This window comes from Panthera pardus, unplaced genomic scaffold, assembly GCF_024362965.1.
Source record: "Panthera pardus isolate Hobbes unplaced genomic scaffold, ASM2436296v1 HiC_scaffold_10, whole genome shotgun sequence".
Lineage (NCBI taxonomy): Eukaryota > Metazoa > Chordata > Mammalia > Carnivora > Felidae > Panthera > Panthera pardus.
This window is the reverse complement of record NW_026526655.1, coordinates 62,127,931-62,153,349: the sequence shown is the minus strand read 5'-3', so window position 1 is coordinate 62,153,349 and position 25,419 is coordinate 62,127,931. Positions and strand designations below refer to the sequence as shown.

At 43.1% G+C, this 25,419-nt stretch overlaps 2 protein-coding genes across 2 annotated transcripts in view; both read left to right on the top strand.

Annotated features, from left to right (window-relative positions):
* MYO3B (myosin IIIB) overlaps window positions 1-25,419 on the top strand; it is a 213,292-nt gene that overhangs the window by 84,178 nt on the left and 103,695 nt on the right. Inside the window, exons 12-13 of the mRNA XM_053901857.1 lie at window positions 3,630-3,731; window positions 7,766-7,868. Coding sequence (XP_053757832.1) covers window positions 3,630-3,731; window positions 7,766-7,868 — 205 coding nt within the window. The remainder of the gene's footprint in view (window positions 1-3,629; window positions 3,732-7,765; window positions 7,869-25,419) is intronic.
* LOC109269409 (40S ribosomal protein S14-like) lies at window positions 11,962-13,043 on the top strand. The gene is made up of 2 exons (XM_053888528.1): window positions 11,962-12,005; window positions 12,545-13,043. The coding sequence occupies exons 1-2, from the start codon at window positions 11,962-11,964 to the stop codon at window positions 13,041-13,043; spliced, it is 543 nt and encodes a 180-aa protein (XP_053744503.1).

Below are 25,419 nucleotides of genomic sequence, written 5' to 3'. Positions count from 1 at the left end.
GTGCTAAAAAGAAATGAGCTATCAAGCCATGAAAAGGCATGAAGGAAACTTAAATGCATATTACAAGGTGAAAGCCAGTATGAAAAGACTATGTACTGTATGATTCCAAATATATGACATTCCGATAAAACCAAATCTATGGAGACAGTAAAAAGATCAGTGGTTGCCAGGGATGTAGGAGGAGGTTAATAGGCAGAGCCCAGAGGATTTTTAGGACAGTGAAGATACCATATGACACCATAATGATGGATATATGTCATTTCTTGTCCAAACCCACATGATATACAACATCAAGAGTAAACCATAATGTAAACTATGGATTTGGGGTAATGAAGAAGTGTCAGTGTAGGCAACAAATGTACCACTCTGGTGGGAGGTGTTGAGAGTAGATGCATATGTGGGAGCAGGGAATATGGAGAAATCTCTGTGCCTTCCCCCCTCAGTTTTGCTGTAAATCTAAAACTACTCTGAAAATGTTTTAAAAAGGAGGTGGGAGAAACAGTCTCAGATGGAACCAGGACGGACACATCTGCCCCAGCCTTAAGAGGAGTACTAAGCCAGAGCCAACTAACACAACTACAAGAAACAATCTATGAAGCTTCCTCCAATCTTTTTTGTGAGCAGGCAGGGCATAAATTCTATGAAGTAAATCCCATTGAAGGCTGCTGGGAGTCAGAGAACAGAGTGACAGTCCCTGGATGCTTGAAGGCAAGGGGAATTCCCCAAACAGTGATATTCCAGGGCAGACAAGAAACTCATCTCTAGGATAAGACAAAACCTTCCTCCTTAGTTTCCAAGTTAGAGAAAGCAATTATGAGGCAAGACTTTTCTTTGAACTCAAAGTTTGACCGGGATAATGACTGGAATTAAGTACTAGAGAATCAAAGTGGAAAATGATCTCGTAGGCCTGAAATTACCAGAATTGTTTTATGTGGAGACCAGGGTGTCTGATGTGGCTGTTAAAAGAAAAAAAAAAAAAATCTGTCAATGAGATTCTGTTCTTTGAGAAAAGAATTTTACTTTCTCAGTGCTGCTTTTGGTGGCATTTGCCTGTCAGACCTCCCACAAATTGGCCTCTTTATGTTCTGATAAGATGGCTGCTGACCAGCTGTCACTCCAGCCAGAAATGACACAGGCTCCTTGTGCAATTGGCCAGCAGCAGTTAGGAGGGGAAGGTTGGGCTTTTGTGCCTCATCTGTATGCGCCTTCTCTGCCAGATACAGTAGGCACCGTTTGCCAGGTCCATTATGAGAGCAGGAAAGCTTACCCAGCCTAGATCCCCAACCAAGAAATCAACCTGGACAGTGCCCCTGCTAGAAAGCATGCCTCTGGGTCTGTCCTCTGGGTAGGCCATCAAATGCCCGTCTAGACCAGAGGCTCCTCCCATAGCAGCTGATCTGTGGGACCTTAGAGGCCCAGACATGTGAAAGAAATAACTTCCACTTCTAAAGGAAAAAACAAGAGTTAATGATTTTTGAATGTTTACATTAATGGGGCTGCACTGTGTAATATTTAGGAATCCAGACTTTAGGGTGAAACTGTTTGGGTTTGAGTCCTGGCTCTGCCACTTTTCAGCTGTGTGTGTGACTCTTAGGCAAGTCATTGAACCTCCCTGGGCCTCAGTTTCCTTACCTGTAAAATGGGAATAATAGTGACCTCTACCTTTTAAAGTTACCATGAGGATTAGTGAGGGCCTTAGAACACTTCATGGCACATAATAATCCATATATTTGTGTTTGTTAAATGAAAATAATGGAAATTTCCCTAACTCCTGTTCTTAATGAGCCTCCCCTGCCTCCCCAGCCAAATCAAGCTGAATACAGGTACCTGATTTTTTTCTCCTCATTTCTTTTTTCTTAACAGCTGTCAGCTTTTCCTCTTCATGTTAGTTTCCTAGGGCTAACATAACAAGTTACCCCAAACCCTGTAGCATAAAACAACAGAAATGTATTCTCTCACAGTTCAGGAGGCTGGAGGTGCAGAATCAGCAATGTTGATTTCTCCTGGAGGCTCTGAGGGAAAATTCTTTCCATGCCTCTCTCGTAGCTTCTGATGCTTGGCAGTCTTTGGCTTAGACACCCATCGCATAGCTTTCATTATCATATGCATTCTCCCTGTATCTGTATCTTCACATGGCCTTCTTAGAAGGGCACTAACCATTGGACTGATGACCCAGCTGAATCCAGTATGACCTCATCTTAAACCAGTTACATCAACAAAAACCTTATTTCCGAGTAAGGGCACATTCTGAGGTTGTAGATGGACAGGAATATTGAGAGGACTCTAGTCTACCCAGCTTACCCCCTTAAAGTTTCAGGGTGTTTGTCCATTGTTATCTCTTTTTACTCTTACTCTCTGTATTAATTAGAATGTAAGCTCCATGAGAGCATGGACTATATCTCTTTAAGTATAGTCTGAGGCAGCCAGCCTTGCTTAAAATGGGTTTACTGGACCACCTCAAGAGAATGGAGAGGCATGGTGTCATCAGGCTGGGTGTGGGAAGGCCACGCTTGAGGTAGGAGAGTCACTCAGAAGGAGAGAGACGGAGCAGAAAAAAAATTCCTATTTGAGGAAATTAAAAAGGAGAAAAGTCAGAGATTCCAAATATTCTAATATGGTATATCTAGAAGTACTGCCAGCAAATTAGAAATAGCCAGAGTCAGAGGAAGGTGGGGGATGAAAGAGAACAAGGTTTATATATCACAGGTCCGAGAAAAAGGAGATGGCACAGAGTTTGTTGACTGCCTCAGGGCAGAGGCTAAAGAATATCTCCTCTGTGGGAAGGAGGGACTCTGCTGCCAGTGTGGTTTCTTCTAGAGCCAAGGGACCCAACTGGAAAGAACTAGCCATCTTCAGATACCTGAGGTAGTCTGAGATGGTAGAACATCTTCAAACCATCATGACCTTGAGGGTCATGGAGAATGGAAGAGACGTGACAGCCAAGATAAACCCTTCAGTATTTTTCCACCCAAGGCATGAGCTGTTTTGGTAGAGAGGTATTTAGGTGTTTATCAACATGAGCCAAACTAACTGGACAATGAAAAGCTGCAATTGTGATAGTCCTCAACCAAGTAGAATGTGTAGTCTCTCTTTTCCGTGATGGCATTATTGGTTGTCAAGCCAGGACAATTAAAGAACAGGGCTATAAGATGAAAGGAAAGGACAGACTTGCCTGAGGGGTAGAGATGTGGAGGGAAGGAGGAGACCTTGTCCCTCCTTTTACTTCCCTGATGGTACACCTGAAAAGGAAATAGGAAAGCCACCTGGTTGTCAAACCAGCCGCCCTGGCCTGGTGCACTTAAGACTTCTATTTGTCACCCAGCTCCCTATTTGACTAATGCAATCAGTGAGACAGAGGTTACCTGAATTACCAATGTCACCAAGCTACTAGGAAGTCCAACCAGAACAGTTATCAATTCTCCTGTTTTCTACAACTATGCCCTTTCCAACCACACTGTATTAAATCTTAAAAATAAGTGCCAAATCTGTTGATGATATTTATCACCTTGGAGCCTCAAACTGTAAGACAAATGTGGGTTTCGCTAGCCACGTGATGTCACCCACTTTGGTAATTCATCCAGGTATGGGAGCATAACCTTGGTAAGTTACTCCTTTGTTTCATTCCACAGAGCACCTTTCAGGCCAAAGCACTGATCTGCAGCCTGCTGTTGCAGGGGACACCAAGGAAAGTGCCCACGTTCAAGACTGTAGTGAGCTTGGTGACCACACAGGTAGGATCATTAGAGGTTTGGGAAGGGTGTCCTATAGTTAGAGACGTTCCATAGCTGAAAATGATCGCCTGATATAGGTGACAGCTGATTAAGTGCAGGGACAGCTTTACAAAGGACCCCATAGGTGATTTCACGGAAGGGAAGGAGTAAAGGGAGATAAGCTCAGCTTCTCTGCAGCTGCTCCCTCTGCCCTCTGACCTGTTTACTGGGGAAACTGGTCTAGTTGTGGCTCTCCTTACTGATAGCCTCTTTTCAACTCCTCCTCTCGGAGTAGACCCTGACACATTTCTGTCTGACTCATGTTGGGACTTATGAAAGTTCAACTTCTTAAGATCTTTCTGTGATCCTGACATTGGTAAATAGACCTCAGACTAATCAAGAACATTTATGGTGGGAAGGAGCACCGTGGACAAGAACTTAAAACTCAAGGTCTAAGCCCTCCATCGGTTAACATCCTCGTAAAATGAGAGAATTAGACTAAATTCGTGGTTTTTAAATATTGAAAAAATATTGGAATCTTCCCTTTTTGCAGTTTGAAGTTTCCTGGACTTCTGCTGCAAGAAGAAACTATGATTTTCAAAAATATGGCCCTTAATGCTAATGCCAGCGTTTTCTAAAAAGTGAGGATGAGTTGCCCCAGATTTTCCACTAGAGTTTGCAGTTACAGGGTATCAGCAAGGAGTTTCTGGGCACATCTGGCTCCTTTGGAATTGGCCATGCAGCCTATTTTTCGAGGAAGTACAGAACTGGGACTTCACCTTGGAGCAGGGAGGTTAGGGAGTAAGAGAGAAGGAGAAGAGGGAGAGCCCAGGGAGCAACAGTGTTTCCTGAATTTGAGGAGACTTTGGGGTGGAGACAATGACACCCTTTTCGTTTTCAAAAATAGGATGCCTAGCTCTTACTGACTCATGGTCTAGACCCTTTCTCCGTAGCAGAAGTCACAAATAGGAGGTCTTCTGGTGTAATCAGCACACAGATGTGTTTTGTTTGACCAGATACAGTGTTTGTTTGTTTGTTTTTTTAAACTTTGAACCCAAATCTCTTTAGGTGGGTCATATATTTTCTGCTTCACCACAAACCCTAACACCCCCCCCCCGCCCCCGCCACCCTCTTGGCCTGACAGTGCACACATTCTTGTTACCTGAGTGACCCCAAAGGCATTTGACTTTGCACTGCCTGCTCTGGTGTTTTCAGCCATATCTTCTCCATTTTATTCCAAAATGGTCCAGTGGAGAATTGGCTTGATTTTCCTGGGAAATATGAATGGTTCATTGAGCTCAATCCGACTTTGGAAGGATTCGACTCCTTCAGAGAAGGAGTCCCAGCATTACTTTATTTCATTAAACCAGAACACTCAGGGATGCTTCTTTGAGGAAATGAGAATCCATATCTGGAGAAGCTTCTGTTGTCACTCCTGGATGTACTCAAGTCTGCAATTCAAGCTCTTCATTGTTCAGCCACGTCACTGGTGTCATTCCTTTTAAGTTGATCTGTTTACTTAGAATGGACCACCTTATTTTACCTTTCTGTTTTTCTCCATATCTTCACTTTTCCAATCTCCTTGTGTAGCAATTAATTTGCCAAAGAGATGCAGATGATTCCAGCTGTCACCAGGACATAGTTAAAAATATTTGACAATACTGAGTTTTGCTCTGAACTCAATAGTTTGATAGTCTCCTTCTTATTTAAGTTTATCTCTTTACTCTGACTCAAATCCTTCTCCCTGCTCTCCAGGCAAAGCTGGAGGATGGAGAACAGACTTCATCTAAGCTTTATTAAGAATATTCTGTAAGTTTTCTGTTTGATTTTTATACTTCAAATAACTCTTAAAAATCAATATTTTGATGACTGAAGTGTAAATGAATAAGAAACATGGAATAAGTTTTCCCTTCAATTACATGAACAGAAATTCTATGGGTTTTTATTGTAAATCCAGGCAAAGTAACTAGGGGCATCTGCTAAGTTCCAGGTGAAGATGTGGAAGCTTCCTCTCTGGGGAAAAACATGGCACCTTCCTCTGGAGAGTCCCCAACCAAAAGGGGCTTGGTGATCTTTCCTTGCTTTGTTTTTTCCTCTCTGAATCTATTGAACTGCTGTTGCTCCTTTTTATTCTGAAGATCTCAGATGGGTGGAGACAACAACAATCTCAGCTTTCCACGTGGGTGATACCGGCTGGGCTTTGATCAGTGCATGGTAGCTCTTGGTCCAGCTGAATTGGGCCAGAGCACAAGGTTAAAGATTATTCCCATCAATGGTCCTTCTTAATAAGCAAACAGAGTTATCTGTGCCCTGAAGTGGGCTCCTCTTTCTTCTTTTTATGTCACTTCTTGCTTTTATGTTGCTTACCACGGTATTACAAGTAAGCGTAGGCCTAACAGTGTTTTGGAATCTCCAGGAAGGGGAAACCTGCCTGGTCCTCTACTGGGAGGAGTTGGTCAATCAAGAGATGGGAGGGAAGGCAGGGAAGGGAAGTTAATGAAATTCTAAAAAGCTGCAGATATTTTTCTTAATTTCTTTTTTGTCTTCTTTTAACATTGTTGTTTCCCTGTCTGGTCATGATGTTTTTTGTGTGATAATAAAAATGTAATAATATTCCATTTAAAATTTTTGTCTTTATCCTTTGGTGTTTATAGCAATAATAATAACAACAACAGATGGTCTTATCTACCGTTGATAGCTCGAAGAATTACATTTCTTCTACACAAAAGATATTTGTCTAAGGAACCAAACTAATAACATAGAATCAGAGCGTAGTCTTCCCAGAATAGACAACATAAAACAATTGATTTCTGTATTTATTTTTCTGCACTGTATCTTTGTCATGCTATGTGTTCTATCATTATAATTTCAACCTTATACATTTTATGCATCTTCTACAGTATGTCACAGTTGCCAAATTTATAAATTATCTTCACTGTTTATATTTTGGTTTGGATGCTTTTAGAGCATCTGAAATGAGGATACCAAATAGGTGCAGTCTCTCTTGATTAGTAGTGACTGTGTGAGACTGTAAATGCTCAGCCCTGACCACAGGTTAAATCATCCAGAGAGTTTCTTGAAATTGAAGCCAACCCCACCCCACCCTGGGTCAGTTTCAGAATCTGTAGGGGCTGGGCTCAGGCATACTTAAAAATCTTCCCTGGGTGATTTGAATATACAACTAGGATTAAGAACCATTGATCTGGAGCATTGTCTGTCAAACTTCAGCACGGATCAGGATCACCTTGAGGGCTTGTTAAAAACACAGGTTGCCAGCCCCTCCCCCACTCCCTGGACATTCTGATTCAGTAGGTCTGGGGTGGTGCCCAAGAATTTGCATTTCTAACAAGTTTCTAAGCGATGTTGATGCTTCATGGGTTGTCCCTATCAAGTCGTGATCACGTGGCATCTGCACTTTGGGAAACACTGATGTAAAGCATGTTAGGAAGGACCTTGAAGATAAATTAAGGTTTAGTGGAAAAGAGGGGCATGATTGATTAGTTACAGCTGGGCTGCCAGGGTCACTGAAAGGAGGAATTGTATTTGTTACCCCCACTCTTGAGAAACTTACTGGTAAACTGTCCTCATTCACAATGTAGAAATGGGTTACTCTAGGAATGATTCCCTGTTTACAGTCAGTCCTACCCACATTGTGACAATCCATTCCTTGACCTACCATCTGTGTCAGCAGGCCGCCCTGTCCTGCTGTCTAGGACCGGAAGCTGGTCTGCTGTCTCGCCCAGTGCCCTTCTTGCTGCCACCATTGCAGTCTACCTCACCTGGGGGCCACTGAGCTCAGTCCGTTACCTCTGTTGCCAGAGAAAGGTAGCTTGTTTTCCCAAAACCATGAATGATTTTACCCAACTTGCTGGCTGGGATCACAAAACAGGTCAGTTTTGATGACATGTCATAGACAAAGGCTGTGGAACAGCAGGAGGGGCAGGAGAGAGGTGCTACGGAGTGTAGACGTGTTCTAAAACCTAACCCTGCCTATTTCTGAGCTTGTCCATAGATCTCTAAGGATTTTGTTTGTCTTCTTGTTTGTTTTCTCTCAGTTCTAAGGGGCTCTATAGATCGTAAAGTCATCCCACAAACAGAATTCAACAATGGCCATGAAGATACTTCAAGCAACCCTCCTGCTATCACTGAGAAAAATTGGTGAGTCTTATCTATAAGCATTCCCAATCTTAAACTCAGGTGCTCTGTTCCAATGGACACTGAAACAGAGCTACTTCAAACAGTGTTTTGGTGAGTTGGAGACAGTGGAGCCAAAAAGTGTTTTTTATCAGATTCTCCCAGGTCAGACGTCATTACTCTGTGGGCAAAAGTCTTTATTCTACAGCGCAACCTGAGCGCAGTCCCGCTATTTGGGTTCTCTTCATGGCAAAACAGGTAGTTGCCTGATGAACCTTAACAGATTCTCTCAACTGGGGACAGTTTTGCCTCTCTTCCCTACTTCCCCCTCCCCACCCCCCCACCCCGGGACACTCAACAATGTCTGGAGATATTTTTGGTTGTCACAACTCTAGGGGGAGGAGGTGTACTAATGCCATCTAGCGGGTGGAGGCCAGGGATAGTGCCAAACAGCCTACCAGGCACAGCACAGCCCCCTCACGACAATGAGTTGTCCAGCCCCAAATGACAGTAGTTCCGAGACTGAAAAAGCTTGGTTTACGCTGAAGCAAAAAGGGAGCATCAATTCCTATTTACCCACAGTTTCTAGTCAAATATAATTCAGAGTAGAGCATTACAGCCCAGGGCCGCAGCACCCCATCTTCAGTGTACCTAGGAACTGCTCGGGTCTGCAGAGACCAGTATCTCTGCCAAATGGAGGCTCATGTCACTCTAAGTCAGACCAGACAAGGCCATGACATCAAGCACTGGACACTCAAGGAGCTCCTAGGCTAGGCCTCCTATTCTTCACAGAAAACTCCCTAACCTACCCTTACCCAGAAAAGGTTTTCAGGCCCTGTCACACATGTCACCAGGAAGAGGACACAACCACAGGAAGGAGTGGACCGTGGCAAAAGGAAGGTCTAACTAGAATGAAGCTTATCTTTCTTCTTTTCCTCTAAATTGGTTGTAGGGACTTTTCATTAATAGTTTACTCCAGGGGTGCGTGGGTGGCTCAGTCGGTTGAGCGTCCGACTTAGACTCAGGTCATGATCTCACAGCTCGTGAGTTCGAGCCCCGCGTCGGGCTCTGTGCTGACAGCTCGGAGCCTGGAGCCTGCTTCGGATTCTGTGTCTCCCTCTCTCTCTGCCCCTAACTCACTCATATTCTGTCTCTGTCTCTCTCAAAAATAAATAAACATTAAAAAAAATTTTTTTTAAGAAGTGTACTCCAGGATTTGGAGAAAGAAGCAGATCACTAGAAAGTTCTTTGCATCACTTGGAAAAAGAAGTGGTTTTGATTTGTACTTTTTAAAAATATTTCTTAATCTCTTGAGGCTTCTTATTAATATTTTTGAGACTTGACAAATTATCAATACTTCTCTAATGGTCTCAAACTGTTGTTGGACTGCTTATAAAGTAGACTACTTTCCCAGTAGGATAGCTCAGCCAAGGGTACTTGAGGGAATATTATAGAACATAATACTAGATACTCTATACTAGAATAACAAACTTTAGAATTTCTGATGCAGCAGAAAGATCACTGAACTTGGCAGGTGGAAGACTTGGGTTCTGGTCCTAGTTAGTGCTGACATTTTCCAGCTGTTAGACCTTGGACAAGTCAGTGAACTAATTTGGTCAATGCCTCTAACTGCCTGACTCCCCTCAACCTCAGCTGGTGACTGACTTTAACATACGGTATCAGGACAGCTGTAAGCCAACTTCACCTTCACTTCCCTCCACCTCAGAATCTCTCTTTCTCTTCAGCTATTCTTTCTTCCTTTGCTCCCATCTCAAAAGGCTACAGGTCCCTCCTTGCACAGGTGAATGCCTTCATTGTGGCCCTGCCCTCATCATTTAGCCCGCCCTGGCGTTCTCTCTCTAGTGTCTTTCTCCTTTTTGCTTATACTTCTCTCCATTTTGCAAAAAAGGCCGCTCTTGGCCCTGGCTTCCCTCTTGTTACTTTTACCATCACACTTCCTCAGACTAACATCCTGGTCTGGGGCCTCATTCCCTCCCCCACCACCCTCCTTAATCCTGAAATCCGATCTGATCTGTGCCCTCCCTCTGTCTCCACAGTTGCTCTTGGGAAGTTCAGCTCCCAGTTCCTAGAGCCTTGTCTTCGTCAGACTCTGCAGCATCAGTTCCGTGGGCTGTGCTGTCCTCAAATTGCCCTCATCCGTGGCTGTCTGCAGCATTGCAGGCTTCAGGTTCTTCCTCTAAGACATCCTGGTCTCTGCCTTCTCTGGCCCCATCATGCTCTTCCACCCACCATTGGAATGGGGCAGCCCTCCAAGCCCTTGACTTTCTTTCTTCTTTATTCCTCACCTGAGTGATATCCTGTCTCGCTGGTATGTTCTGTTATCACCCGACTCTCAGCTGAGTGAGCACAGTTCTTGGGATTCTGTTCTGCTGACCATGTTCTGATTTCCACACCAGGGCCTCAGCAGAAAAGTTCCCACCAAAGCACCTTTTCTGCCTGACCCCTCTGCCCCCACTCTTGTGAGTTGAATAAACACTCTGGTGACCTAGCCTTGAAACCTGGCAGCCATTTTTGATCCCTACCTCTCATTTAACTCCACCTCCAATCATTTTCTTAGCATCCTTCTCTGGTCCAGCCCTACCATTATCTTGTTCTCTCTCCCTCTCTCCCTTTTCTCTTCTTTATAGACCAGCTTTTATTTCTGACACCTGATCAATTATCCTAAAGTATATTCTGGCTTTTCAAAGAACTTTAATGGCTTCCCATTTTAGACCAAAAGAGGTTCAGACTTCTCAGTCTGCCATGTCAAGTCTCTTTGTGTCTTGCTCTGCTTTGTCTTCCAGACTCACCTCCAGTACGTCCCTATATGCACCCTGTGGGGTCAGACTTACCGTTTTACCAATGTAACTACCTCTGTTCTCTCTGCTCATGCCTTTCTGTTCAGTTCTTAGCTATCTCATCAAGACACATGGTCATATCCCTTCCCTCTATGAAGACCTTAATTCTCTTCAATGCTCCTTGAATCTTTGTAGTCCATTTTTAACAGTGCTACTCAGAATGCTGGTTCACAACAAGATAATGAGTTCATATCAGAATGTCAATCAACCCACTGCTTTCTTCATCGAGGAAGTCTGGCTATGAAAAAAATATCAGCAGAGCTAAATAATGTACTTGGTAATAAACTGATTTACATTCTGGCACAAGCTCCTTATGACATTGAGTGAGTAGGAACAGCTCACAGACAGGGTCCTAGGACCACACTTTGGTTTATCACTCTCTGTCGCTTCACATATTGCCTGGTGGTGTGGTTGACTGTGTGCTAGGAGGTCAGCTTCTCATAAGTGAGGGTTGAATCTTATTTCTTTCTGTTTCCAATACACGCAGTAGGTACTCAATATGTTTATTGAGCTGACATCCAAGGCCACTCTTAGAGCTCAGATTTTTACGAAATAAATGTTTTTCCTGCTCAGTCTTTGGGTAGGGGCAGCAACAATAGGATCCAGAATAATTCATTAGATAGGGTGTCAAGATATGCCTGCCCCAGGGGGTTAGGGGTCTCATTTTGCCCTCTGTGTTGATGGTCACCTCAGTGCCCTGTGGATCAACCCAGGGGTTGACAGGAAGGAAACTGGGGAGAGCAACAGGGGAAGAGATGGGCAGGCAAAGAAGAAAGCTGAGTCATGCCAATGATGATGCTCTTAGCAGCAATTAACAGACCTTCCAACCAATATGTTTAAGAATCCCTTGAGATAAAGGTCTGAAGACAAAAGTTCCAGTGCTGGCTCAGTTGCTCAGGGATGTCATTAAGGAGGTAGGCCTTTTCATCTCTTTGCTATTTTCAGTGCATCAGCGTGCCCCTACTTATGGTTGCAAGGTGGCTGAAGCAGCACTAAAGCAATACTTACTCACGTGGCAGTGTCCAAAGCAGAAAGGAAGAGGTGGATGGGAAGCGGGTGGGGTTCTCCTCAGGAGTCTCTCTCTGTTCGTCAGGATGGAAGCCTTTCCCAGAAGTCCCTAGGACACTCTCCTCTCATCTCACTGGCCAGAATCTGCCAGGGAGCTACAAGGAAAGCTGAGAACATGAGCATGGGAATTTTCAGCTTCTGCAAATAGGCTGTAGGCAAAGAAGAAAGGGGTTGGAGAACCAACCAACAAAATGTGCCAGAAGAGTCCTGAAGTAGTAGTGATGGGATCAGACAGGTACTAGGGAAAGGTAAAGAGAAGGCAAAATCAGAGGGAAGAGCTCATAAGGAAAACCCAAACCTGACAAGAACTATTGCTGAGAATAAGAACAACATAATCCTTCAGAGTCACTCGACATTTGTTGTGAGTCCAGGTCCTTTTCCGGTTATCTCACGTGATTCTTATCCAAGCCTTTTGGCTGGCATTACCGACCTGTCTTATGGATAAGTAAACCAAACTGGGAAGGCCAAGACTGTAGTCCCCAAAGCTTGCCTAGAGACCAGTGCTGCGTTGGATGTATCAGATTTACCTAGTCCTGCCCCTAATCAGCTAGTCTGGAGGGGTCACACACACAGTGTCACACAGAGAATAAATGGCAGGTCGCGTTTGAAACCAGAGCTTCTCTCTCCAGCAATAAAAACAACTAACATTTGACATTTATTAACAAATTTGGGGCACTATATTAAGTGTTCTGCATGTACTACCTTATTTAATCCTTAGATTACCCTATGAAAGAGGTACACATTGTATAATTTCTGACGTTACGGTATTACAAGTGATTTGCTTTCTGGTGGTGGAGTCTGGAGAAGACATGCGGAAATCGCACCTCTCAAGGGGAAGGAAAAGAAGGAAGAACAGGTCATCAGTCTCAGATCTCAAGTGGCTGAAGGAGAAAATGTGTTTGGTGTCCACCACATCTTTGCATCCTTCAGTGACACTATTGTCCAGGTCACTGATCTTTCTGGCAAGGAAACCATCTGCTTTGTGACTAGTGAGATGAAGGTGAAGGCTGACCGAGATGAGTCCTCTCCCTTTGCTGCCATTTTGGCTGCCCAGGATGTAGCCCAAAGGTACAAGGAGCTGGGCACCGCTTCCCTCCACATCCAACTCCAGGCCACAGGAGCAAATAGGACCAAGATCCCTGGCCCTGGAGCCCAGTCAGCCCTCAGAGCCATTGTCCACTCAGGAATGAAGATCGGGCAGATTGAGGAAGCCACCCCCATCCCCTCTGATAGCACCTGTAGGAAGGGGGGTTGCTGTGGTCACCGTCTATGAACAGGATTTCTCAAATTATTGTTTTCTGTTAATAAATTGCCTTTGTATAAGCTTTAAGAAAAAGATAAGTAATTTGCCAATATTGCCCAGTAAAGTGACAGAGTCAGGATTTGGACGCAGGCCTTCTGACTCCAGAGCTGACACTTTTAAGTTACTGATACATTCTGCTGCCTGTCTAGGTTCCTGGTTCCAAATGCTTAGCCCATGGCTTTTTCTGCTCTGTGCTCTCTATAAATGTCATTGTGACAAATCTTAAATCACAACCAGCTAAGGGAAAAACCCTGGTGGGCATAAAACCGTCATCCTGTGATTGGTGGAGAGAACTCCAGCACCGAATTCTTGGGATTAAAGCCTCATGGAGAAGATGCTCCCATCTGTGCATGAGGGGGTGGGGGCTAACTTGGCTAGGGAGAAGGCAGCTTCAGGTTGAAAGGAGAAATCAGTGGTTGGTGTGGCCCTTCTCCGCTCCGCTTCCTACATGAGCCTGTAACTGTGTACAGTGAATGGCAGAAAGGAAATAGTCTTTTATGTCATGAGGCTTTGTTCCCATGATGGTAATCCTCTATTTTAATGCTGATAAGTACAATAGTGAGGATTATGCTCCTTAATTTAATTTGGCCTGCATATGGCAAAGCTCTTGCCAGGCTTTTATTTGACATTCTTTAGCACAGCTAGCCTGTTGTTATATAACAAGAAGCCCCTATAACGGAGGCAGGAGGTTGATAATGCTGGTGCACATGTTTCTACCCGGCAGCTCGTTACACACCTCCAGAGAAACCGCTTCCTTGTGGGCCACTTCAGGGAGGATTCGGACTCCGAGTGACGGGAATCTTCATGACTCAGGCAGCTCGAGGAGAGCTGGCACCTCGCAAGAGGGGAAAGCGAGCACATATTTCTCCCACTCTGGGGCTTGGAGCCAATTGGGCTGACCTCAGAATGGATGAGCCAGAGAAACAGCCTCCCAGTCAGGGCCAACTGTGGGCCAGATCTTCATGTGGGCTGTAAAAGTACAGATTGCCACGTATCTTGACACACACACTGCGTGGGGGGTCCCCGCAGAAATATGTGGCAGTGCTAAGAAGATTAAACAAAACAAAACTTTCCTTATGTATCGGGAGGAACTTTCCTCTCCCACCCTTCAGTTCCCGTGCTCCTTTTTCCTTCCACTTCTGTTTCTCCCCCTCCGGAAGCCGGTGCCCTCCAGCCAAGTGCCTACTGCCAGGGCCAAGTTAATGCACTAGGCATTAGAGGAACTTGGACACCGAAGGAGGGTGGCGGCAGGTATGGGCGCAGTGGTAGAGGTGGTGGCCTTCTTCTAGGAAGTGCTCGTGATGTGGGAGATACGCTGTGTGTTATCTCCTTTGGGTAGAAAGCAGATGGGCCTTGGTGACAGTCCTGAATTTAAATCATGGTTCAGCTTCTTATGAACTACGAGTCTTCGGTCAAATTCCTTCGTCTTTCTGAAACTCGGTGTCCTGGGCTGCAGAAAGGGCGTGATTGTGAGGATTGGAGATGATCTCTGCGAGGGAACTAGCATAGCTCTAGACGCATGGTAAATGCTCACGGGATGATAACACGCTGCTGTTGGTTATGGTGATGGAAGTGGTAGCAACAGTAGTCTGTGCAAGCTAGCCTGAGGTGAAGAGTCAAGGCTCCTCTGGCTTAGCTGTAGGGCTTTAGACTAAAATACGCATTGAGGATTCCAGCACTTTAGAAACTTTGCACAGCCCTCACTCTCTGCTTTAACGTGAGGGTCATATTTTATTTTCTTGTGTTCCTGGCTTTTATGTCAGGGATAAACGTGAGGTTGAGTTTGGGCCCGACTCACCCTTGCCAATATGGCCAGGGTTTCACTGGCACAGCCTCAAGTGGTAACTTCCAGAGCTTACTCGATTGTTAGGGCCTTCTTGGAGTTTCTTGATTTTTAAAGTACTAATTGGTCACATTTATTTTCAAACCGTTTTTGAAGCCAGAAATCTTATCACCAGCTGAAAGGAGCTTCAAGGAAAAATCTGTTTTGAGTTATATTTTTCCTTGTGGAGTTGCTTATGGCTGTACATAAATATTTATCCGAACTATTTCAACAAACCTTAAATCATCAGTGGATCAGTGATCCTTATGCAAAAGACCCTTTTAGAAGGATTGTGGATGTCAAGAATGTCAGCAGTCCAAGTTCTTTTTGGAGGACCAGATTCCAAAGGCTAGTGCCCTCTTTTAAAATTATCTGGAGCTGTTTGGTGATTTTCAGTATGTCTTTTGTTTTCCTGTTTCTGTATACCTGTCCATGCTATTCCTCCTGAATAGAATTTCCTTGCCAGTTCTTTCTTTACCTGGAATATTTTACTCATCCTTCACGCTATCACCCATGTGGCACCTCGTGCAGGGTTTTGAAACAGACTAGAGCTAGGAGAAGACCATCCCAGGTGGGAGAAAGAGTGAACAATGGTCCAGAGGCATGATGTGCAGGGGGCACAACAAGAAGGCGAGGTGTCCAGTGGGATGAAGGCAGAGGGTGTGGTGGGAGGGACGTGATGCGGGGAGAACTATAACGGGCAATAAAGCAGATAGGAGCCAAGATGTGGGAGGCTTAAAGATGCACAAAATGTTTTGGACCATATTCTATAAGCTGAAAAATGTACACATACAGTCATTGAGTAGAATATGGTCTGCAGACGTATTTTGGTTGGCCTGAACAATGTTTTTAAAATTCTTAATTTAGTTTCCAACTTATAAAAATAGAAAGACTTCATGGAACAATTCAGATTTCTGATCGCTTTAAAAAATTGTTGTATCTAGCAGCAGTCTGCTGGGACCGAGTAGAGGGTGTCTTCCATTGATTCCTACTCACAGACTGCTTAATTCATGGCCTGGCCCCACCAGCATCTGAGTTTGACTCCTGTCCACTGTGTTCAGGGGCACCATGCAGGCAGAGGAAGCAGTTTAGGCTATGGACTCTGGAGCCAGATTGCTTCTGTCTAGGCTCAGGTCCGTGTCCAACTAGCTCAGTGACCTTGGGCAAGTTAAACACATGTCTAATAATGGTACCTATCTCCTATAACCATTGTGAGAATAAATTATAGGAAATGTTTAGAAGACTACCAGACGTGTAGTAAATGCACAGAAATGTTAACTGTTATTACTATAATCTATATGTGATAATAAACTCCAGGGTTGAAACTGTCACTCATTTCTGGATAACAGCCGAATCTGGATCTTGGGCCATTATAAGCATAAGGGTAATTGATGAACGGATGAATGAATTTTTACTTCTGTTGGATCCAAAGCTAAATTTAATTAGTTTTCCCTCAAGAAATGCTTCTTATTTATGTTGAGTTTGACTTCAACATAATAATTGATTTTTGATAAAGTAGGAATCTGGCTTTCTTAGAAACCCAACAGTGCTAACAAAATAAGTGAACGGAAATGTTAACATCGTCTCATTTTTCTGTAATGGATCTAACTTCCTAACTCAGAAATGAGACCTGGGGTGCCTGGGTGGCTCAGTCAGTTAAGCATTGGACTTTTGATCTCAGCTCAGGTCTTGATCTCAGGGTCATGAGTTCAAACCCTGCAATGGGCTGCATGCTGGGTGTGAAGGCTACTTAAAAAAAAATTAAGACCCAAGTTTGGGAAGATGCTTAATTATGTGTTTTCTTTATGAAGCAGAGTTATTGGCAGGTAACTGCCTATGGTTACTATCTTAATTTAGAGTTAGCTGCTAGGATCCAGACATAGTGAACTTAAGCAGAAATATTAGAACACATTTTTTGAAGTTTGTTTATTTATTTTGAGAGAGAGCGAGAGGCAGAGAGAAAGCGGGTGGGGGAGGGGCAGAGAGAGAGAGAGAGAGAGAGAGAGAGACAGAATCCCAAGCGGGCTCTGTGTTGTCAGCACAGAGCCTGATGCTGGACTCGAACTCACAAACCATGAGATCATGACCTGAGCTGAGATCAAGAGTCAAAATATTTGACTGAGCCACCCCAGCACCGTGCTGTTAGAACACATTTTTGACTTGGGTTCTCTGACCACCCCCACCCACACACGAGATCCACACTTCAAGTCAGTGTTTGGGGCCTGGTGTCTCAGACAAACATGGAGCATCTCCAGAAATGGTTTGGACAGTTTGACATGAGAACCAATTTCGGTGTGTTCGACATAACCTCATGTATAGCCGCAGTTACCGCATCACCCACCGAGGCCTTAAATGTGATCCCCTGTGGACACATCAGCAAGTGATGCTGTCAGCGAATGATGGCATGAGCTCTGTGGAGTTGACCTGCAATGTTGGATTTACTTTCTTTCTGGAAAACCTGCACATTTACGGAGAACTTTGGTCCAGTGACACTTAATTTTATTTGGATAAATATCATCTAAAACTGAATGATATGTTCAGTTTATACTGAAAGGTGGAAGTTGCTCTTTCACTTTATACTTTAAGTAGCAAATAACTCCCCCCCCCTTATTTTTTTTTATAAAAAATCAACTGTTCAGAATGATAACCTGTACTTTTACTAAAGAAATCTCCATCTCTCTTTAGCTCTCTCCTTTTCCTTCTTTCTTTCCTTTTCTTCTCTCTCAGTTTCTGTTTGTCTCTCTCCGTATACAATTGATACCTACATCCCTAAAGTTCTGGTTTCTAATCTAAAGGCCAGTTTCAAGGAACGACAAAATTTGGCAAATTCTTCTGACTGTTTCATGATCCCTTGCTCCCGTCCTACATTACCCATTTTGTGAGTGTAGGAAATTCTAGAAATTCAGTACATCTCTGATACCTACTTTGCTTGTATCCTCATCCATACCTTTGCTATGTTCAGGCTCAGAGTGAGTTTTTGGCAAAAATACCTTTGCAGAGCACCTGGGTGGCTCAGTCGGTTAAGCGTCTAACTCTTGATTTCAGCTCAGGTCATGATCTCACAGTCATGATATCGAGCCCCACATCAGGCTCCATGCTGGGTATGGAGCCTGCTTAAGATTCTCTCTCTCCCTTTCTTATACCCTTCCCCATGCTTGTTCTTTCTCTCTCTCTCTCTCTCTCTCTAAAAAAAAAAAAAAATCTTTGCATATTGAGCCTATTTTGAAAGAAAAAACAAACTTGAGAAAAGAAAACTTGTTCAAGATGAAAATATTGCAGGAAACAAAATTTGTGTAAAAATGAATTCTAGATAAAAGTGTTTTATCATCAATACTTAAGTAAACCTAGATTATAATCTTACAGGTTGAAGGAAGAATAACTTTATATATTTCCACAGCCTTGTTAACTTTATTTCATTTTCTTTGGGTTAAAAGGAAAAACAGTAGTGTTTCTGTTCCATATGTATTTTGTGGATTCTGTGGCATTTGGCTTGTACCTGCAGGGCACAAATATTCCAGCATATTTCCCATTAGTATTGCCCCAGTCACTTTAAACTGTGAAGGACCTGAGCAAGTGTTGGCCACAGCAGCCATTGACAGTAGTGATGCCACACTCTTTCTGTGTGCACCTCAGTGACTTCTCAGACTTGCCTCCTTGATGAGCAGACAAAACAGAAGGAGGCTGGAATTTTTTTCTTTTCATCTCAATGGTGTAGGTCAGGAAGACAGGAATAGAGAGCTTTGGTGAAACAGGGCTCTAGCGACTGCTGTGATTGGGAAATTAGATAATAAACAGACCCTGTTACTAAGATTCTAATGGCCTAAAATCAACACAGTCTGGAGACGCAGGCAGGAGTGGCCTTCCTTGCTCTGGCCCAGACCTTCCCCGGAGAGCTCTTTGTGTCAACAAGAACAGCCAGCGCTCCTGGCCCGCTCCCAGCACTCAGAGTGGGGCTATCATTTTTGTTTGCTTTGCAAATATCTTAATGGGAAGTGGTTCAACACCACCTATGGGTTAATCTGAGGGGTTCTGCTTGGCAGCTGTTAGCTCTGAGAGCCACATGGCTGCTCTCGGGTGGAGGGAGTCAGGCTGACGGTTAACTACCCAGCGCCAGGTTGAGGCATCTCCTTTGCTTATTGGATTTACTGACTGGCAGGAAGCACAAGCACCTTGTTGTCTTTTATTTTTAGTTCGTTCCTCCTGGGAGTGTAAGGATGTTATTCTCAGATCCAATTGTGCTTTTCCCTCTAAGGCAGGGCTGTTGTTTCCATTAGTTTCTCTAGCATGCCACATACTTCTTTCACCCAAGTGCAATCTCATAGTATCTGTAATTTCATATTAAAAGTGGTGGTGTGGCAGTGGTGGAGTCCGTGGTATTGTTGCGGGAAGAAGGATCTGATCTGTTAGCCTGTTAGGAGGCCAAAGCTACAGCCCTGTCTTCACCTGGGATCTAAAGGCTTGAATAGATACCAACTTTCTTAAGAATCTCTGCTCTGCTGTTCCCTCAGTTTTCTTTTCTCTTCCTAAATTTGGCTCTCACTTGTCTTGACCCATGGGAACGCTTCCCCAGGTGACTTGGCCAACTCATGTTTTTCTGAATCTGTGCCAGGAGACTTTGGCTCAAATTAACTCTTTCTTTATGCTTCCTTCACAGGATTTCAGGCAGGGCTGGGACAGTTTCCACAGAGCAGGTTAGGAAAGCTCCTAGACTGATGACAGACTTGTAGACAGTTTCCAAACGCCCCATTTGTAAAAATGCAAAAAGTTCAGATGACTCTATAAACTCTGGAACAAATGTCCAGCTACCCTCAGTAACAGTGCAGACTTGCTTCTAAGACTTTTTCCTTTCCTGAAGATTTCCACACCTATTTGTGGAGTTGCCTGGTGGTTGAGAGCAAGGGCTAGACCTGCTGCTGCTAAGGGTAAGTAAGGCTTTGATGAACTCATTTGCTCCATTTCCTCATCATTAAATGGAAGACAAAATGACACGATGTCTACCTCACCAGGTTAAGAATGTCCAGTGAGATAACGTAAAGTGTATCTTACCTGACACATAAAACATATTCATGAATAGTAATAAAGAAGGAGTTATTGTTGCTCTCTCTGAAATACCCACCTTTCCCTATGTAATTTTTAGTGTTCTACATTCTTTTCTGAGACATTCATTTTGAAATCTGGGGTTCCTAACTCTAAAATGAAGTCAGTGCTGAAGTGCCTGTGTGGGTCAGCCGGTTAAGCTTCCGACCTCAGCTTGGGTCAGGATCTCATGGTTCATGGGTTCCCCGCATTGGGCTCCTTGATAACAGCATGGAGCCTGCTTGGGATTCTCTCTCTCTCCCCTTTTCTCGCTGCCCCTCCCCCACTTGCTCACGTGCACATGTGTGTGCATGCTCTCTAGTGCCAAATCGAGGACAATTCAGTATCAAAGTAAATAATGATAATAAAATAATATAGTGTATTGAATAAAATAAGAATCCACTAGTCTATATTGATAGATGGAAGGGAGGGAGGGAGAGAATGAGAGGAGGGAGGGAAAGGAAGATGAAGAAGAAACAGGGTAAGCTTTTCCTTGCAATAAACTGTGAAATAATAAATGTAAAAGGAATGATGAAAACAGAAAATCATTGTTTGGCAACTGCTAAAATAACCATTATTTTAGACAAAAATCATCAACGGATGCTAAAACTAGTAGGGAAAGTTTAAGGAGTTAACAAGCTTTTTACATAATCACAGAGTAAATCTCCATGAGATACTTAGTGATTGCAAAAAGACAGTGGGGCAGTCTGGCAGACCCTACGTTAACCAAGTGTTGAAAGTTAGCATCACCAGTAATTGGACAAATTGACAGCATCTTCCTCCTCATGATGCACTGAGGAAGAACACAATATTACTTCGGTGGATTTCCTGCCAAATGTGCATAACCTGAATTTAATCATGAAGAAACAGCAGACAAACCAGAAAGACCTCTTCCAAAATTAATGATCTATAGGTTTTAAAATGCAACACAAAGGAAGACTAAGGAACTGTTTCAGATGAAAGGAGACTAGAGAAACATAACAACTGAATGCAGTGTATGGTCCAGAATTTGCCTTTTCTATAGAAGACATTATTGGGACAGGTGGCAAAATCCAGACAGCCTAAACATTGGATAATAGTATTGTATTAATATTAGTTTCCTGATTTTGGTTATTTTACCTCATCATATAGAGAATGCCCTTGCTTTTAAGAAGCACACACTGGGGCGCCTGGGTGGCTCAGCCGGTTGAGCGTCTGACTTAGGCTCAGGTCATGATCTCACAGCTCGTGAGTTTGAGCCCTGCATCGGGCTCTGTGCTGACAGCTCAGAGCCTGGAGCCTGCTTCTGCTTCTGTGTCTCCCTCTCTCTCTGCCTCTAACCCACTGGCATTCTGTCTCTGTCTCTGTCAAAAATAAATAAACATGAAAAAAAAAATTTAAGAAGCACACACTGAAGTATTTAGGGATAAAGGGACACCAGGTGCAACTGATTCTCAAATGGTTCAGAAAAAAATTATATGTATTTGTGTATACGGATATCAGTATACATGTACCAAGAGAAAGAGAGGAGAGAGGATAAGACAAATGTATATATTGCTAATATTTGGAGAATATTCTGAGGAGTATACAAAATTTCATATGTTATTCTTGCATCTTTACTATAAATGTGAAATTAAGTCAAAATAAAAAGTTAAAATTGGGCACCTAGGTGGCTCAGTCAGTTAAACATCTGACTTGATCTCAGCTCAGGTTTTCGTCACAGGGTCTTGAGTTCAGGCCCCGTGTTGGGCTCCACACTGGGTATGGAGCCTACTTGAAAAAAAAAAGTTAAAATTAAAAAGTAAATTCGGTGCTACTTCTCTCCTTTTGACTGGGCAGTTCATCAGCCACTTTCTCTTTAGATCACAGTCCCTCTCAATCCATACCTGCAAGTCTAGTCACATGAGCATTGCCCTGCTTGCTGTCTGTCCTTGACTTCTCCACTGTGATGTTGCTGACTGCATACAATCTAGTTTAGGCTTTTTCACTTCAGTTTTTAAAAATTCCCTCAACTGTTTCTCCCTATGCCCCCTCCCTCATCTGTCTTTGGGCCTCATCGTTTAGTGCCTGCTTATCTATCATGCACTTTATTTCAGGATTTCTTGCTTTTATTTCTCTGAACTGAGCACTGCTTTCATAATTAAAGGAGGAAAACAGGGTTAAATATACCACCTTTGGTGGGTATACTAGTGACAAGAGCATCATCCAAAGAATGTGGATGTTAGACTCCTCTTACCTCTGACTTACTTGGACAAGTCACATCAGCCTTTCTAGGCCTCAGTTTTCCCACTGAAAGCATGAAAAAGAAACGGTAAATTACCTCTGAAGTTTCCTTTGTCTCCACAAGTCTCTGCCCTGGCCTAATTCAGGCTTTAAAGTGCTAGAACTGTCACTCAAAATTAACTCAACCCACAAGTTACCTTGTGACCCCACTCAAAGGAGAAACAGAGGTCACAAAAGGAAGCTACCCCCGGGGTACCTGTCATTAGCATTCTCCTGTCCCTCAAGCCTGAAGTTTCCCAGTTCAGGGACTTTCAGAAGTACAAAATTATAGACAACTAATATTAAACACCTTGCTAAGTGTGTGTTTCTAAATTCTGACCATGGATATATCTTCTAACTTAATTATTTTAAAATCCTTTTGTTGTCTTTTTTGTTCTGCCTAAAAGCACAAATGGAAACCTGTCGCCCCAATTTTGCAAGAATTTTTATTTACATTTTCCTGATGAAGATGCTGAGGTACTGATTTGTCCAAAATCAAGTTGTCATATTTGGCAAATAAAAATGCAGGATACCCACTTAAATCTGAATTTTATATAAATAACTTTTAGTGTATGTCCCATGAAATATTTTAAAAAACATACCAAAAAATTATGTGTTGTATACTTAGAATTCAAAATACACCATTAAGTGAGTGTATTTTAGTACTAGCCCATGTGTTTTGGCACTAATATGTCAGGAATAAGTACGTGTATATCATAAATATGTATCATAAAGTATGTTGCTAAGCCTTTATCAATTGTTTGCAATAGTCTTCTGGCTTCTACGTGACGTAACACATAATGTTTTTTACCTTTTAGGAGCTTTTGCTTGAAAACATATTCAAAGACATCAATTCCTATTTTTTTATTAAGGGCTCTATTCAGATATCATCTACTGCAGCCATTCAGTCTAAAATTGCAGACCCTCGGGATGCCTGGGTGGCTTAGTCTGTTAAGTGTCCAACTCTTGATTTCAGTTCGGGTCATGATCTCACAGTTGTGAGATCGAGCCCCATGTCAGCCTTGGCACTGAGCATGGAAGCTGTTTGGAATTCTCTCCCCCTTACCGTCTGCCTCTCTCTGTCACCGCCCCCCCCCCCCCCCCCCCGCCGCTCATGTGTGATCACTTGTACTTGCTCCCTCTCTCCCTCAAAATAAATAAATAAACATTTTTTTATTTTTTTATTTTTTTTTTAATTTTTTTTTCTTTTTTTTTTTTTTTTAATATATGAAATTTACTGTCAAATTGGTTTCCATACAACACCCAGTGCTCATCCCAAAAGGTGCCCTGCTCAATACCCATCACCCACCCTGCCCTCCCTCCCACCCTGCCCTCCCTCCCACCCCCCATCGACCCTCAGTTTGTTCTCAGTTTTTAACAGTCTCTAATGCTTTGGCTCTCTCCCACTCTAACCTCTTTTTTTTTTTTTTTCCTTCCCCTCCCCCATGGGTTTCTGTTATGTTTCTCAGGATCCACATAAGAGTAAAACCATATGGTATCTGTCTTTCTCTGTATGGCTTATTTCACTTAGCATCACACTCTCCAGTTCCATCCATGTTGCTACAAAAGGCCATATTTCATTTTTTCTCATTGCCACGTAGTATTCCATTGTGTATATAAACCACATTTTCTTTATCCATTCATCAGTTGATGGACATTTAGGCTCTTTCCATAATTTGGCTATTGTTGAGAGTGCCGCTATAAACATTGGGGTACAGGTGCCCCTATGCATCAGTACTCCTGTATCCCTTGGATAAATTCCTAGCAGTGCTATTGCTGGGTCATAGGGTAGGTCTATTTTTAATTTTCTGAGGAACCTCCACACTGCTTTCCAGAGCGGCTGCACCAATTTGCATTCCCACCAACAGTGCAAGAGGGTTCCTGTTTCTCCACATCCTCTCCAGCATCTATAGTCTCCTGATTTCTTCATTTTGGCCACTCTGACTGGCGTGAGGTGGTATCTGAGTGTGGTTTTGATTTGTATTTCCCTGATAAGGAGCGACGTTGAACATCTTTTCATGTGCCTGTTGGCCATCCGGATGTCTTCTTTAGAGAAGTGTCTATTCATGTTTTCTGCCCATTTCTTCACTGGGTTATTTGTTTTTCGGGTGTGGAGTTTGATGAGCTCTTTATAGATTTTGGATACTAGCCCTTTGTCCGATGTGTCATTTGCAAATATCTTTTCCCATTCCGTTGGTTGCCTTTTAGTTTTGTTGGTTGTTTCCTTTGCTGTGCAGAAGCTTTTTATCTTCATAAGGTCCCAGTAATTCACTTTTGCTTTTAATTCCCTTGCCTTTGGGGATGTGCCGAGTAAGAGATTGCTACGGCTGAGGTCAGAGAGGTCTTTTCCTGCTTTCTCCTCTAAGGTTTTGATGGTTTCCTGTCTCACATTCAGGTCCTTTATCCATTTTGAGTTTATTTTTGTGAATGGTGTGAGAAAGCGGTCTAGTTTCAACCTTCTGCATGTTGCTGTCCAGTTCTCGCAGCACCATTTGTTAAAGAGACTGTCTTTTTTCCATTGGATGTTCTTTCCTGCTTTGTCAAAGATGAGTTGGCCATACGTTTGTGGGTCTAGTTCTGGGGTTTCTATTCTATTCCATTGGTCTATGTGTCTGTTTTTATGCCAATACCATGCTGTCTTGATGACGACAGCTTTGTAGTAGAGGCTAAAGTCTGGGATTGTGATGCCTCCTGCTTTGGTCTTCTTCTTCAAAATTACTTTGGCTATTCGGGGCCTTTTGTGGTTCCATATGAATTTTAGGATTGCTTGTTCTAGTTTCGAGAAGAATGCTGGTGCAATTTTGATTGGGATTGCATTGAATGTGTAGATAGCTTTGGGTAGTATTGACATTTTGACAATATTTATTCTTCCAATCCATGAGCAGGGAATGTCTTTCCATTTCTTTATATCTTCTTCAATTACCTGCATAAGCTTTCTATAGTTTTCAGCATACAGATCTTTTACATCTTTGGTTAGATTTATTCCTAGGTATTTTATGCTTCTTGGTGCAATTGTGAATGGGATCAGTTTCTTCATTTGTCTTTCTGTTGCTTCATTGTTAGTGTATAAGAATGCAACTGATTTCTGCACATTGATTTTGTATCCTGCAACTTTGCTGAATTCATGTATCAGTTCTAGCAGACTTTTGGTGGAGTCTATCGGATTTTCCATGTATAATATCATGTCATCTGCAAAAAGCGAAAGCT